The sequence below is a fragment of the Haemorhous mexicanus genome, chromosome 33 (assembly GCF_027477595.1).
Source record: "Haemorhous mexicanus isolate bHaeMex1 chromosome 33, bHaeMex1.pri, whole genome shotgun sequence".
NCBI classification, from domain to species: Eukaryota; Metazoa; Chordata; class Aves; order Passeriformes; family Fringillidae; genus Haemorhous; species Haemorhous mexicanus.
This window is the reverse complement of record NC_082373.1, coordinates 1,057,048-1,071,182: the sequence shown is the minus strand read 5'-3', so window position 1 is coordinate 1,071,182 and position 14,135 is coordinate 1,057,048. Positions and strand designations below refer to the sequence as shown.

The following is a 14,135-nucleotide window of genomic DNA, read 5'->3' as shown; positions in this document are numbered from 1 at the left end:
GTTCAGAGGGTTCCTGGGGGTTTTGGGGTGGTCCCGGTAGCCCCAGGGGTTTCCCGGTGGTCCCGGTGGCCCCAGGGGGTCTGGGGGGGTGTCCAGTCCCGTCGGTCCCCCCGCAGCTCCCGGTGCCCCGGGGGGGGTTTGGGGGGGGTCCCAGTGGTCCCGGTGATCCTGGGGCTGTCCGGGGCTGTCCGTGGGAGCCCGCCGGTCCCCCCGCAACTCCCGGTGTCCCAGTGGTCCCAGGGGGTCCGGGGCTGTCCGGGGGTGTCCGGTCCCTCCGTCCTCCGCAGCTGCCGGTGTCCCGGGGGGGTTTGGGGGGGTCCCGGCGTCCCAGAGGGGTTCAGGGGTCTCCGGGGGTCTCTGGTCCCTCGGTCCCCCTCAGCTGCCGGTGCCCCGGGGTGGGTTTGGGGCTCTCCGGGGGTCTCCGGTCCCTCGGTCCCCCTCAGCTGCCGGTGCCCCGGGGGTGTTCGGAGCTCTCCAGTCCCTCGGTCCCACTCAGCTGCCGGTGCCCCGGGGGGAGTTGGGGCCCTCCGGGGGTCTCCGGTCCCTCGGTCCCCCTCAGCTGCCGGTGGTCGCGGGGGTGTCCGGGGCTCTCCGGTGCTGTCCGGTCCCCTCGGTTCCCCTCAGCTGCCGGTGGTCCCGGGGCTCTCCGGGGCTGCCCGGGGCTGTCCGGTCCCTCGGTCCCCGCTCAGCTGCCGGTGCCCCGGGGTGGGTTTGGGGCTCTCCGGGGCTGTCCGGTCCCTCGGTTCCCCTCAGCTGCCGGTGGTCCCAGGGCTCTCCGGGGCTGCCCGGGGCTGTCCGGTCCCTCGGTCCCGCTCAGCTGCCGGTGGTCCCGGGGCTGCCCGGGGCTGTCCGGTCCCTCGGTCCCGCTCAGCTGCCGGTGTCCGGTGCAGCGCGTGCTGCGGATCCAGCTGCTGGAGGCCGAGGCTCTGGTGGCCAAGGACCAGCGGCTCGGGGGGCTCGTGCGGGGCCGCTCCGACCCCTACGCCGAGATCCGCGCGGGCGGGAGCCGCTTCCGCAGCCGCGTGGTGCGGGGAGGAGCTGAACCCGCGCTGGAACGAGAGCTACGAGGTACCGGGAACCGGGCACGGGGACACTGAGGCACGGCACCGGCACCGGCACCGGCACCGGGGGGAAACTGAGGCACGGGGAAGCTGAGGGGAAAGGGAAACTGAGGCACGGGGAAACTGAGGGGAAAGGGAAACTGAGGGGAAAGGGAAACTGAGGCACGGGGACACTGAGGCACAGGGAAACTGAGGGAAAAGGGAAACTGAGGCACAGGGAAACTGAGGCACGGGGAAACTGAGGGAAAAGGGAAACTGAGGGAAAAGGGAAGCTGAGAGAAAAGGGAAACTGAGGCACGGGGAGGGGAAACTGAAGGAAAAGGGAAACTGAGGCACGGGGAAACTGAGGCACGGGGAGGGGAAACTGAAGGAAAAGGGAAACTGAGGCACAGCAGGGAAACTGAGGCACGGGGAAACTGAGGCACGACACCGGCGCCGGGGGGGAAACTGAGGCACGGCGAGGAGAAACTGAGGGAAAAGGGAAACTGAGGCACAGCACTGGGGGGAAACTGAGGCACAGCAGGGAAACTGAGGCACGGGGAAACTGAGGCACAGCACTGGGGGGAAACTGAGGCACGGCAGGGAAACGGAGGGAAAAGGGAAACTGAGGCACGGGAGAGGGGGAACTGGGGGACAGGGAAATCGGGGGGAAAGGGAAACTGAGGCACGGAGAAACTGAGGCACAGCACCGGCACTGGGGGGAAACTGAGGGATGGCACAGGGGGGAAACTGAGGGATGGCACAGGGGAAACTGAGGCACAGCAGGGAAACAGAGGGAAAAGGGAAACTGAGGCACGGCATGGGGTGGGGGGGAACTGAGGCACAGGGAAACTGAGGCACGGCAGGGGGGGAAACTGAGGCACGGGGGTGGTTCTGGAACAGGGGGGAAACTGAGGCACAGCACAGGGGAAACTGAGGCACGGCAGGGAAACTGAGGGATGGCACTGGGGGGGAAACTGAGGCACGGGAGAGGGGGAAACTGAGGCACGGGGGTCTCAGGGTGTTCTGGAAGGGAAACTGAGGCACAGCACGGGGAAACTGAGGCACAGGGGCGATTCTGGAACAGGAAACTGAGGAACGGGGAAACTGAGGCACAAGGGGGAGGTGGAAACTGAGGCACGGCAGGGAAACTGAGGCACAGCACCAGGGAAACTGAGGCACAGGGAAACTGAGGCACGGGGAGCTCGGGGCATCCTGGAAGGGAAACTGAGGCACAGGAGGGGAAACTGAGGGATGGCACAAGGGAAACTGAGGGCCGGCACAGGGGGGGAAACTGAGGCACGGGGGGCTCAGGGTGTTCTGGAAGGGAAACTGAGGCACAGCACGGGGAAACTGAGGCACAGGGGCGGTTCTGGAACAGGAAACTGAGGAACGGGGAAACTGAGGCACAAGGGGGAGGTGGAAACTGAGGCACAGGGAAACTGAGGCACGGGGAGCTCGGGGCATCCTGCAAGGGAAACTGAGGCAGGGGAGGGGAAACTGAGGCACAGCACCAGGGAAACTGAGGCACAGGGAAACTGAGGCACGGGGAGCTCGGGGCATCCTGGAAGGGAAACTGAGGCACAGGAGGGGAAACTGAGGCACAGCACCAGGGAAACTGAGGCACAGGGAAACTGAGGCACGGGGAGCTCAGGGCATCCTGCAAGGGAAACTGAGGCACAGGAGGAGAAACTGAGGCACGACAAGTCCATCGAACACTAATAATTAATTCGTCCTTAATCCATCAATAATTGGAATTTGCCCCCCAGGTGATCGTGGACGATGTCCCGGGGCAGGACGTGGAGTTCGACCTCTTCGACAAGGACATCGACAAGGACGATTTCCTGGGCAGGTGGGAATTGGGGGGGGGGGTCTCGAGGGGATTTGGGGGGATTTTGGGGGGTCTGGAGGGGATCTGGGGGCTCCAGAAGGATTTGGGGGGAATTTTGGGGGGTCTGGAGAGGATTTGGGGGGATTTTGGGGGGTCTGGAGGGGATCTGGGGGCTCCAGAAGGATTTGGGGGGAATTTTGGGGGGTCTCGAGGGGATTTGGGGGGAATTTTGGGGGGTCTGGAGGGGATTTAGGGGAATTCTGGGGGGTCCAGAAGGATTTTGGGGGAATTTTGGGGGGTCTGGAGGGGTTTGGGGGGGATTTTGGGGGGTGTGGAGGGGATTTGGGGGGAATTTTGGGAATCTGGAGGGGTTTTTTGGGGGTCCTGGAAAGGCTTTGGGGGGATTTTGGGGGGTCTGGAGGGGATTTGGGGGAATTCTGAGGGGTCCAGAAGGATTTGGGGGGAATTTGGGGGGGTCTGGAGCGGTTTGGGGGGAATTTTGGGGGGTCTGGAGTGGTTTGGGGGATTTTTTGGGGATCTGGAGGGGTTTCTGGGGGTCCTGGAAAGGCTTTTGGGGGGAATTTTGAGGGGTGTGGAGGGGATTTGGGGGGATTTGGGGGGGTCTGGAGTGGTTTGGGGGAATTCTGGGGGGTCCAGCATGATTTTGGGGGGAATTTTGGGGGGTCTAGAGGGGATTTGGAGGGTCTGGAGATAATTTGGGGAAATTTGGGGGGGGTCTGGAGTGGTTTGGGGGGGATTTTGGGGGGTCTGGAGGGGATTTGAGGGAATTTGGGGGGGCCTGGAGGGGATTTTGGGGGTCTGAAAAGGCTTTGGGGGAATTTTTGGGGGGTCTGGAGGGGATTTGAGGGTTCTGAGGGGATTTGGGGGAATTTCTGGGGGGTCTAGAGGGGGTTTGGGGGGAATTTTGGGGGGCCTGGAAAGGATCTGGGGGGGTCTGAGGGGTTTTGAGGGGGTTTTGGAGGGGTCCAGAGGGGATTTGGGGGGGTCTGGGGGGGTTTGGGGGGTCTGAGGGGATTTGTGGGGTCGAGAAAGATTTTGGGGGGGGGTCTGGAGAGAATTTGAGGGGAGTCCAGATGGGATTTTGGGGGGATTTGGGGGGTCTTTGGGGGAATTGGGGTTTTTTGGGGGGATTTAGGGGGTTTGGGGTTTTTTGGGAGGTTTTTGGGGGTTTCTGGGTTTTTTTTGGGGGGGGGTCCTCACCCCGTGCCCCCCCCAGGTGCAAGGTGCCCCTGAGGAGGGTCCTGAGCAGCCGCGTCGTGGATGAGGTGGGGGAGGGGCTGGGGGGGGGCTCTGGGGGGGGGTCTCACCCAGGGGGGTTTATCAAGGGTGGGGGGGGGTCTTAGCTTGGGAGGGTCTCATTGAGGGTGGGGCTCAAAAGGGGGGGGCTCACCCATGGGGGTCTCACAAAGTGGGGGGGGTCTCACAACGTGGGGGGGGGTCTCACAACGTGGGGGGGGGTCTTACAGACTGGGGGGGGTCTCGCCGATATGGGGGGGGGTCTCACGAATTGAGGGGGGTCTCAGGAACTGAGGGGGGGGGTCTTACCAATTGGGGGGGAGGGTCTCAGGGAGTGAGGGGGGTCTCACCAAGTGGGGAGGGGTCTCACAAAGGGAGGGGGGCCTGAGGAAGTGAGGGGGGGTCTCACCGATATGGGGGGGGGGTCTCACGAATTGAGGGGCGGTCTCAGGAACTGAGGGGGGTCTCACCAATTGGGGGGGAGGGTCTCAGGGAGTGAGGGGGGTCTCACCAAGTGAGGGGGGGTCTCACGAATTGGGGGGAGTCTCACGAAGTGAGGGGGGTCTCAGGGAGTGGGGGGGCTCTCACCAAGTGGAGAGGGGTCTCACAGAGTGGGGAGGGGTCTCACACAGTGAGGGGGGGCTCTCACCAAGTGGGGAGGGGTCTGAGGGTGGGGAGGGGTCTCAGGTAGTGGGGAGGGGTCTCAGGTAGTGGGGGAGGGGTCTGAGGGTGGGGAGGGGTCTCACACAGTGAGGGGGGATTCTCACCAAGTGGGGAGGGGTCTCAGGTAGTGGGGAGGGGTCTGAGGGTGGGGAGGGGTCTCCCGCCCCCCAGTGGCTGCCCCTGCAAGGACGTGCGCTCCGGGCGGCTCCACGTGCGCCTGGAGAGCCTCGAGCCGCGGCCGAGCCCCGCCCTGCTGGAGAGGGTGCGACCCCCGACCCACCCGGACCCCAGACCCATCCCAGGGACCCCCGACCCACCCGGACCCCAGACCCATCCCAGGGACCCCAGACCCACCCAGGGACCCCAGACCCACCCGGGACCCCAGACCCATCCTACAGACCCCAGACCCATCCTACAGACCCATCCCAGGGACCCCAGACCCACCCGGGACCCCAGACCCATCCTACAGACCCATCCCAGGGACCCCAGACCCATCCCAGGGACCCCAGACCCACCCAGGGACCCCAGACCCATCCCAGGGTCCCCAAACCCCTCCCCACAGATCTCAAGCCCCCTCCCCCGGACCCCAAACCCCCTCCCCCACAAACCCCAAACCCACCCCATCCCTTTCCCCCCCCATTCTCTGCCCCCCACCCCCGCCCTCCCGGGGGTCTCCCCACCCCTCCCGGCCCCGATGCGACCCCCGCCCCACCCCTGCAGACCCCAAACCCCCTCCCACAGACCCCAAACCCCCTCCCCACAGACCCCAAACCCATCCCCAGAGACCCCAAATCCCCTCCCAAAAACCGCAAACCCTTTCCCCCCATTCTCCCCCCACCCACCCCTGCCCTCCCGGGGGTCTCCCCGCCCCTCCCGGCCCCGATGCGACCCCCGCCCCACCCCTGCAGACCCCAAACCCCCTCCCACAGACCCCAAACCCATCCCCAGAGACCCCAAATCCCCTCCCAAAAACCCCAAACCCTTTCCCCCCATTCTCCCCACGCCCACCCCCGCCCTCCCGGGGGTCTCCCCACCCCTCCCGGCCCCGATGCGACCCCCGCCCCACCCCTGCAGACCCCAAACCCCCTCCCCACAAACCCCAAACCCACCCCAGAGACCCCAAATCCCCTCCCCACAAACCCCAAACCCACCCCATCCCTTTCCCCTCATTCTCTGCCCCCCACCCCCACCCTCCCGGGGGTCTCCCCGCCCCTCCCGGCCCGGGTACGACCCCCGCCCCACCCCTGCAGACCCCAAACCCCCTCCCACAGACCCCAAACCCATCCCCAGAGACCCCAAAAACCCCAAACCCTTTCCCCCCATTCTCCCCCCGCCCACCTCCGCCCTCCCGGGGGTCTCCCGGCCTCTCCCGGCCCCGGTGCGACCCCCGCCCCACCCCTGCAGACCCCAAACCCCCTCCCACAGACCCCAAACCCCCTCCCCACAAACCCCAAACCCACCCCATCCCTTTCCCCTCATTCTCTGCCCCCCACCCCCACCCTCCCGGGGGTCTCCCGGCCCGGGTGCGACCCCCGCCCGCGCGGTGCGACCCCCGCAGGTGCTGCACACCAACAGCCTCCTGCAGCCCGCCCGCGGCCCGGAGCTCTCGGCCGCTCTGCTCCGCGTCTTCCTGGACCGGGCGGCCGAGCTGCCGGTGAGAGAGACCCCCGATGTCCCCGAGTGTCCCCCGATGTCCCCGAGTGTCCCCAGGTGACCCCCCGCGTGCCCCCCCAGCTCCGGAAGGGCTCCAAGCCCCCCGCTGCCTTCGCCAGCCTGGCCGTGGGCGACGTCCGCTACAGAACCAAGGTGGGGCTCGGTGGGGAGGGGGCTCGGGGGGTTTGGGGGGGGTCTGGGGGTCTCTCACCCCCTCTGACACCCCCCCTCCCCCCCAGACCTGCCCCCCCTCCACGGAGCCCGTGTGGGATGAAGGCTTCTCCTTCCTCATCAAGCGGCCGCACGTGGAGGCGCTGGAGCTGCAGGTGCTGGGGAGGGGTCTCAGGAATTGGGGGGGGTCTCATGGGGGGGGGGTCCCACTGTTAGGAGAGGGGTCTCATTGAGGGGGGGGTCTCAGGAATTGGGGGGGCTCAGGAATTGGGGGGGGGTCTCATTGGGGGGGTCTCACTGATAGGGGAGGGGTCTCATTGGGGGGGTCTCATTGGGGGGGGTCTCACTGATAGGGGAGGGGTCTCATTGGGGGGGGTCTCAGGAACTGGGGAGGGGTCTCAGGAATTGGGGGGGTCTCAGGAATTGGGGGGGTCTCATTGGGGGGGTCTCAGGAATTGGGGAGGGGTCTCAGGAATTGGGGGGGTCTCATTGGGGGGTCTCACTGATAGGGGAGGGGTCTCATTGGGGGGGTCTCAGGAATTGGGGGGGTCTCAGGAATTGGGGGAGGGTCTCACTGATAGGGGAGGGGTCTCATTGGGGGGGTCTCAGGAATTTGGGGGGTCTCACTGATAGGGGAGGGGTCTCAGGAACTGGGGGGGTCTCAGGAATTGGGGAGGGGTCTCACTGATAGGGGAGGGGTCTCATGAATTGGGGGGGGTCTCACTGATAGGGGATGGGTCTCAGGAATTGGGGGGGTCTCACTGATAGGGGAGGGGTCTCACTAAGAGGGGGGATCTCATGGATTGGGGGGGGGTCTCACGGCTGGGGTTCTCCCAAAGTGAGGGGGGGTCTCGCCAGGGGGTCCCGCGGGGGTGGGGCTCAGAGAGGGGGGATCTCCCACATTGGGGAGGGGTCTCTCTCACCGCTGGGGGTCTCACCAGTTTGGGGGGGGTTTCACCGGTTTGGGGGGGGGTCTCACCTCTGGGGGGTCTCCCAAAATGAGGAGTGGTCTCACCGGGGGTCCCGCGGGGAGGGTCTCATAGAGAGGAGGGCGATCTCCCGGTTTGGGGGGGGTCTCATGGCTGGGGGAGCTCCCAAAATGAGGGGGGGCCCCACGGCGGGGGGAGGCTCAGAGAGAGGGGGGATCTCCCAGATTGGGGGGGGGGGGGGGGTCTCACCGGTTTGGGGGGGGGGGTCTCACCTCTGGGGGATCTCCCAAAATGAGGGGTTTCACCGGGGGTCCCGCGGGGGGAGTCTCACCGGTTTGGGGGGGTCTCATAGAGGGGGGGTGGGGTCTCACCGGTTTGGGGGGTTCTCACCGGTTTGGGGGGGGTCTCACTGCTCGGGGATCTCCCAAAATGAGGAGTGGTCTCACCGGGGGTCCCGCGGGGGGGGTCTCATAGGGAGGGGGGTCTCACCAGTTTGGGGGGGTCTCACCGGTTTGGGGGGGTCTCATAGAGCGGGGGGGGGGGTCTCACCGGTTTTGGGGGGGTCTCACCGGTTTGGGGGGGGGTCTCACTGCTCGGGGATCTCCCAAAATGAGGAGTGGTCTCACCGGGGGTCCCGCGGGGGGGGTCTCATAGGGAGGGGGGTCTCACCAGTTTGTGGGGGTCTCACCGGTTTGGGGGGGTCTCATACAGCGGGGGGGGTCTCACCGGTTTTGGGGGGGTCTCACCGGTTTGGGGGGGGTCTCACTGCTCGGGGATCTCCCAAAATGAGGAGTGGTCTCACCGGGGGTCCCGCGGGGGGGGTCTCATAGGGAGGGGGGTCTCACCAGTTTGTGGGGGTCTCACCGGTTTGGGGGGGTCTCACCGGTTTGGGGGGGTCTCATACAGCGGGGGGGGTCTCATACAGCGGGGGGGGTCTCACCAGTTTGGGGGGGTCTCACCGGTTTGGGGGGTGTCTCACCAGTTTGGGGGGGTCTCACCGGTTTGGGGGGTGTCTCACCGGTTTGGGGGGGTCTCACCGGTTTGGGGGGGTCTCACCGGTTTGGGGGGGTCTCACCGGTTTGGGGGGAGTCTCACCGGTTTGGGGGGGTCTCACCGGTTTGGGGGGGGTCTCACCGGTTTTGGGGGTTCTCACCGGTTTTGGGGGTTCTCACCAGTTTGGGGGGAGTCTCACCGGTTTGGGGGGTCTCACCAGTTTGGGGGGGGTCTCACCGGTTTGGGGGGTCTCACCGGTTTGGGGGGGGGGGGTCTCACCTCTGGGGGATCTCCCAAAATGAGGGGTTTCACCGGGGGTCCCGCGGGGGGGGTCTCACCGGTTTTGGGGGTTCTCCCCGGTTCGGGGGTGTCTCCCGGCTGGGCTATCTCCCGGAGTGAGGAGGGGTCTCGCGGGGGTCCCGCAGGTGCAGGACGAGGGCGGGCCGGCGCTGGGCTCGCTGTCGCTGCCGCTGGCGCAGCTCCTGGCCCGGCCCGGGCTGGGCACGGACGGCTGGCTGCCCCTGCCCGGGGGGGCGCAGCTCCCCTGCTGCGGGCGCAGCTCGGGGTGAGTCCCTCGCTGGGGGTCTCCGGGCTGGGGGGGGGGGGGCAGCGGAGACCCCCCTGAGGCCAGACCCCCCCCCTCCCCCGCAGGTGCTGGTGTCGCAGCAGGTGGAGGAGAGGGCGGCCAGCCGAGCCCCCGGGGGGGGGGACGCGGAGCTGCCCCCGGAGGAGGAGGAGGAGGAGGAGGAGGGGAGGGGTGATGAAGATGAGCAGCGAGGGGAGGGGGGGCTGCGCCAGCGCCTCCCCCCGGCGGACAGGTGGGAACAGGGGGGGCTGCACCCCCAAATTCCCGAATTCCCAACCCCCCCTCCAGAGGTGCAGGGGGCGTTTTTGGGGTGCTGGGCAAGGGGGGGGGGGCTGTGACAGTGAACAGGGGGGGCTGCACCCCCAAATTCTCCAATTTCCAACCCCCCCAGACCCCAAATTCCTGAATTCCCAACCCCCCAGACCCCAAATTCCTGAATTCCCAACCCCCCAGACCCCAAATTCCCGAATTCCCAACCCCCCAGACCCCAAATTCCTGAATTCCCAACCCCCCAGACCCCAAATTCCCGAATTCCCAACTCCCCCAGACCCCAAATTCCAGAATTTCCAACCCACCGGGGATTGCAGGGGGGGGTTGGGGTGCTGGGTGGCGGGGGGGGTGGGGGGCTCCACCCCAAATTCTCCAATTCCCAACCCACCCAGAGGTGCACGGGGGATTTTTGGGGTGCTGCCCCCGGCGGACAGGTGGGAACGGGGGGGGCTCCAACCCCTAATTCCTGAATTTCCAACCCCCCAGACCCCAAATTCCCGAATTTCCAACCCCCCCCAGAGGTGCAGAGGGGGTTTTGGGGTGCTGGGTGGGTGGGGGGGCTTCTGCCAGTGCCTCCCCCCGGCGGACAGGTGGGAACAGGAGGGGCTGCACCCCCAAATTCCTGAATTCCCACCCCTCCAGACCCCAAATTCCCGAATTCCCAAACCCCCCCAGAGGTGCAGAGGGCGTTTTTGGGGTGCTGGGTGGCGGGGTGGGGGGCTCCACTCCAAATTCCCGAATTTCCAAACCCCCCCCAGACCCCAAATTCCCGAATTTCCAACCCACCGGGGGTTGCAAGGGGGGTTTGGGGTGCTGGGGGTGGGGCTCCAACCCCAAATTCCTGAATTCCCAAGCCCCCAGACCCCAAATTCCCAATTCCCACCGCCCCAGAGGTGCGGGGGGGTTTCGGGGTGCTGACCCTGCCCCCCACAGCCGCCCCCAGCCCCCCGAGGGTCCCCGGGTGCAGCTCTCGCTCTGGTACCACCGCGAGCAGCGCAAGCTCGTGGCCATCGTGCACGCCTGCAGGTGAGGGTTGGGGTGACCCCAGACCCCCCCAGACCCCCCAAACCCTCCCCAAAATCCCCTGGGGACCCCCCAAACCCTCCCCAAAAACCTCTGGGAACCCCCTGACCCCCCCAAACGCTCCCCAGGACCCCCGGCACCCCCAGACCCCCCAAACCCTGAACCCCCAAGCCCTCCCCAGGACCCCCCAAACCCTCCCTAGGACCCCCTGGGGACCCCCCAAACCCCCCCCAAAAACCTCTGGGAACCCCCAGACCCCCCAAACCCTCCCCAAGACCCCCCAACCCCCCAAACCCAGACCCCCCCAAAGCCTCCCCAAAATCCCCAGACCCCCCCCAAACCCTCCCCAAGACCCCCCGGCACCCCCAGACCCCCCAAACCCTGAACCCCCAAACCTTCCCCAGGACCCCCAGACCCCCCAAACCCTGAACCCCCAAACCCTCCCCAGGACCCCCAGATCCCCCAACCCTGAACCCCCAAAGCCTCCCCAAAATCCCCAGACCCCCCCCCACCAAACCCTCCCCAGGACCCCCCGGCACCCCCAGGCCCCTCAAACTCTGAACCCCCAAACCCTCCCCAAAACCCCCTGGGGACCCCCAAACCCTCTCCAGGACCCCCTGGGGATCCCCAGACCCCCCAAACCCTCTCCAGGACCCCCAGACCCCCCAAACCCTCCCCAGGACCCCCCGAGGACCCCCACACCCCCCAAACTCTGAACCCCCAAACCCTCTCCGAAACCCCCTGGGGACCCCCAAACCCTCCCCAGGATCCCCTGGGGATCCCCAGACCCCCCAAACCCTCTCCAGGACCCCCCGAGGACCCCCAAACCCTCCCCAGGACCCCCCAAACCTCCCCAGACCCTCCCAAGGTGGGGACCCCCCCCTGAGGACCCCCGACCCCTCCCCAGGGAGCTGCGGGCGGCGGCCAAGGAGCTGCCGGACCCCTACGTGTCCCTGGTGCTGCTCCCCGACCGCAGCCGCGGCACCAAGAGGAAAACGGGGGTGCAGAAAAGGACCCTGAACCCCGACTTCAACGAGAGGTCAGGGGGGGTCCCGGGGGGGTCCCCGGGGGGGTCCCGGGGGGTCCCACACTGACCCGGGGGTCTCTGGCAGAGTTGGAGTTCCAGCTCTTGGGGCTTTGGGGGGTCTGGGGGGGTCTGGGGAGGGTTTGGGGGTCCCCAGAGGGTCCTGAGGGGGTCCTGAGGAGGTTTGGGGGGTCTGGGGGGTCCTGGGGAGGGTTTGGGGGGGGGTCAGGGGGGTCTTCAGGGGGTTTTGGGGAAGATTTGGGGGGTCAGGGTTTGGGGGTTCTGGGGGTCCTGGTGAAGGTTTGGGAGGTGTGGGGGTCCTCAGGGGGGGTCCTAGGGTGGGTTTGGGGGTCCCCAGAGGGTCCTGAGGGGGTTTGGGGGGTCTGGGAGTCCTGGGGAGGGTTTGGGGGGGTCAGGGTTGGGGGGGTCTGGGGGTGCTGCGAGGGTCCTGGCGAGGTTTGGGGGATCTGGGGGTCCTGAGGGGGTCCTGGAGAGGGTTTTGGGGGTCTGGGGGAGCCGGGAGGGTCCTGAGGAGTTTTGGGGGGTCTGGGGGTCCCCAGAGGGGTCCTGGGAAGAGTTTGGGGGGTCTGGGGGTGCCGGGAGGGTCCTGGGGAGGTTTGGGGAGTCTGGAGGTCCTGAGGAGGGTTTGGGGGGTCTGGGGGGTCTTGGGGAGGGTCTGAGGGGTCTGGGGTCCCCAGGGGGTTTGGGGGAGGGTTTGGGGGTCCCGGGGGTCCCAGCCCAGCTCGGTGCCGCAGGTTCGAGTGGGAGCTGCCCCCGGAGGAGGCGGCGCGGCGCCGGCTCGAGGCCACCGTGAAATCCTCGGTGTCGTTCGTGACCCGCGAGAAGGAGGCGCTGGGCAAGGTCCGGGGGGTCCGGGGGGTCCTGGGGAGGGTTTGGGGGGTCTGGGGATCCCTGGGGGTCCTGGGGAAGGTTTGGGGGTTCAGGGTTTAGAGGCTCTGGGCGTCCTGGGAGATCCTTGGGGTGCTGGAGGGGTCCTGGGGAGGGTTCAGGGGGGGTCTGGGGATCCCCAGGGGGTCCTGGGGAGGATTTGGGAGGTCTGGGGGTCCTGGGGGGGGGTCCTGGGGAAGGTTTGGGGGTCCCCTGGGGGTCCTGGGGAAGGTTTGGGGGTTCAGGGTTTAGAGGCTCTGGGCGTCCTGGGAGATCCTTGGGGTGCTGGAGGGGTCCTGGGGAGGGTTTGGGGGGGGGTCTGGGGATCCCCAGGGGATCCTGGGGAGGATTTGGGGGGTCCCTAGGGGGTCCTGAGAAGGGTTTGGGGGGTCTGGAGGTCCCCAGGGGGTCCTGGGGAAGGTTTGGGGGTCCCCAGGGGGTCCTGGTAAAGGTTTGAGGGTTCAGGGTTTGGGGTCTCTGGGGGTCCTGGGGGATCCTTGGGGTGCTGACGGGGTCCTGGGGAGGGTTTGGAGGGATCTGGGGGTCCCTGGGGTCCTGGGGAGGGTCTGGGGGTCTCCAGGGGGTTTTGGGGAGGGTTTGGGGGGTCTGGGGGTGCTGTGGGGGGGGGGTCCTGCGGGGGTTTGGGGGTCCCCAGGGGGTTTTGGGAAAGATTTGGGGGATCAGGGTTTGGGGAGGATTTGGGGGTCCCTAGGGGGTTTTGGGGAGGGTTTGGGGGGTCTGGGGGTCCCGGGGGAGCCCCCCCTGAGCCTTTGGTCCCCCCGCAGCTGCAGCTGGACCTGGCCCAGGTGGATCTGTCCGAGGGGGAACCGCGCTGGTGAGGGGGGCTGGGGGGGGCTGGGGGGGTCTCTGGGGTGGGGAGGGGTCTCTGGGGTGAGGAGGGGTCTGTGGGGGTGCACCCCCCCCCCCGCACCCCCTCATTCCCCCCCCCCATACAGGTACGAGCTGCAGGACGAGCGAAGCCCCCCCTAAATCTGGGGGACCCCCGGACGCCCCCCACCCCAATCCCCTCGGGGGGGCCCGGGACCCCCCCCCAGCTGCTGCCGCCCCCCCCCCCACCAAAGAGGCGCCGGGCCGGGCCCCCCCCCGCGCCCCCCAGACTGTTACAGACCTCGTGCCTTGCGACCCCCCCGGGAGACCCCCGGGACCGGCACCGGGGCGACCCCCGGGCTCTGTCCCCTCCCCCCCCCACCGGGGGACGCTTGTTGGAGCTGCTGCTGCCACCGCCGGGGTGTCCCCAAGGTGTCACCGCCGGGGTGTCACCTGGATGTCACCAGTGTGTCCCCGGGATGTCCCCGGATGTCACCGGGGTGTCCCCAAGGTGTCACCGCCGGGATGTCCCTGCTGGGATGTCCCCACATGTCCCCGGGATGTCCCTGGGATGTCACTGCTGAAATGTCCCCGGATGTCACCGGGATGCCACCGCCAGGCCACTGCCGTGATGCCACCACCGTGCCGCCACTGTGCCGTCACCGGGATGTCCCCGGTCTGTCCCCGGGATGTCCCCGGGTTGTCACCGGGATGTCACCGGGATGTCCCCGGGCTGTCACCGCGCCGCCACCGCCGCGCCACCCCTCCCGCGTCCCCTCCCCCCCGCGCTAATAAAGCAGGGAGGACACGGTGGTGGCTCCGTGTGGCCTTCGTGTCCCCTCCGCCACACCCCCACGGTGTCCCCAGCCTGGGGTGTCCCCAGCGGTGATCGAGGTGTCCCCAAAATGTCCTTGGGGTGTCCCTGGGGGTGTCCCCTGTGGGGACCGGGGGTGGGTGACCCCCCTGAGGTGTCCCCTGG

The 14,135-nt window shown here is 67.5% G+C and overlaps 1 protein-coding gene across 1 annotated transcript in view; it reads left to right on the top strand.

The window, feature by feature from the left end:
• The window catches only part of ESYT1 (extended synaptotagmin 1), a 27,536-nt gene extending 13,569 nt beyond the window's left edge, over window positions 1-13,967 (top strand). The window contains 17 exon segments of the mRNA XM_059871779.1: window positions 9-1,031; window positions 1,033-1,068; window positions 2,810-2,892; window positions 4,109-4,157; window positions 4,963-4,977; window positions 4,979-5,053; window positions 6,350-6,445; window positions 6,526-6,597; window positions 6,684-6,770; window positions 8,963-9,079; window positions 9,082-9,102; window positions 9,189-9,355; window positions 10,327-10,419; window positions 11,324-11,455; window positions 12,196-12,301; window positions 13,114-13,163; window positions 13,285-13,967. Of these exon segments, the coding sequence (XP_059727762.1) occupies window positions 9-1,031; window positions 1,033-1,068; window positions 2,810-2,892; window positions 4,109-4,157; window positions 4,963-4,977; window positions 4,979-5,053; window positions 6,350-6,445; window positions 6,526-6,597; window positions 6,684-6,770; window positions 8,963-9,079; window positions 9,082-9,102; window positions 9,189-9,355; window positions 10,327-10,419; window positions 11,324-11,455; window positions 12,196-12,301; window positions 13,114-13,163; window positions 13,285-13,318 (2,256 nt within the window). The 3' untranslated portion in view covers window positions 13,319-13,967.
• Window positions 13,968-14,135: the final 168 nt, after the last annotated feature.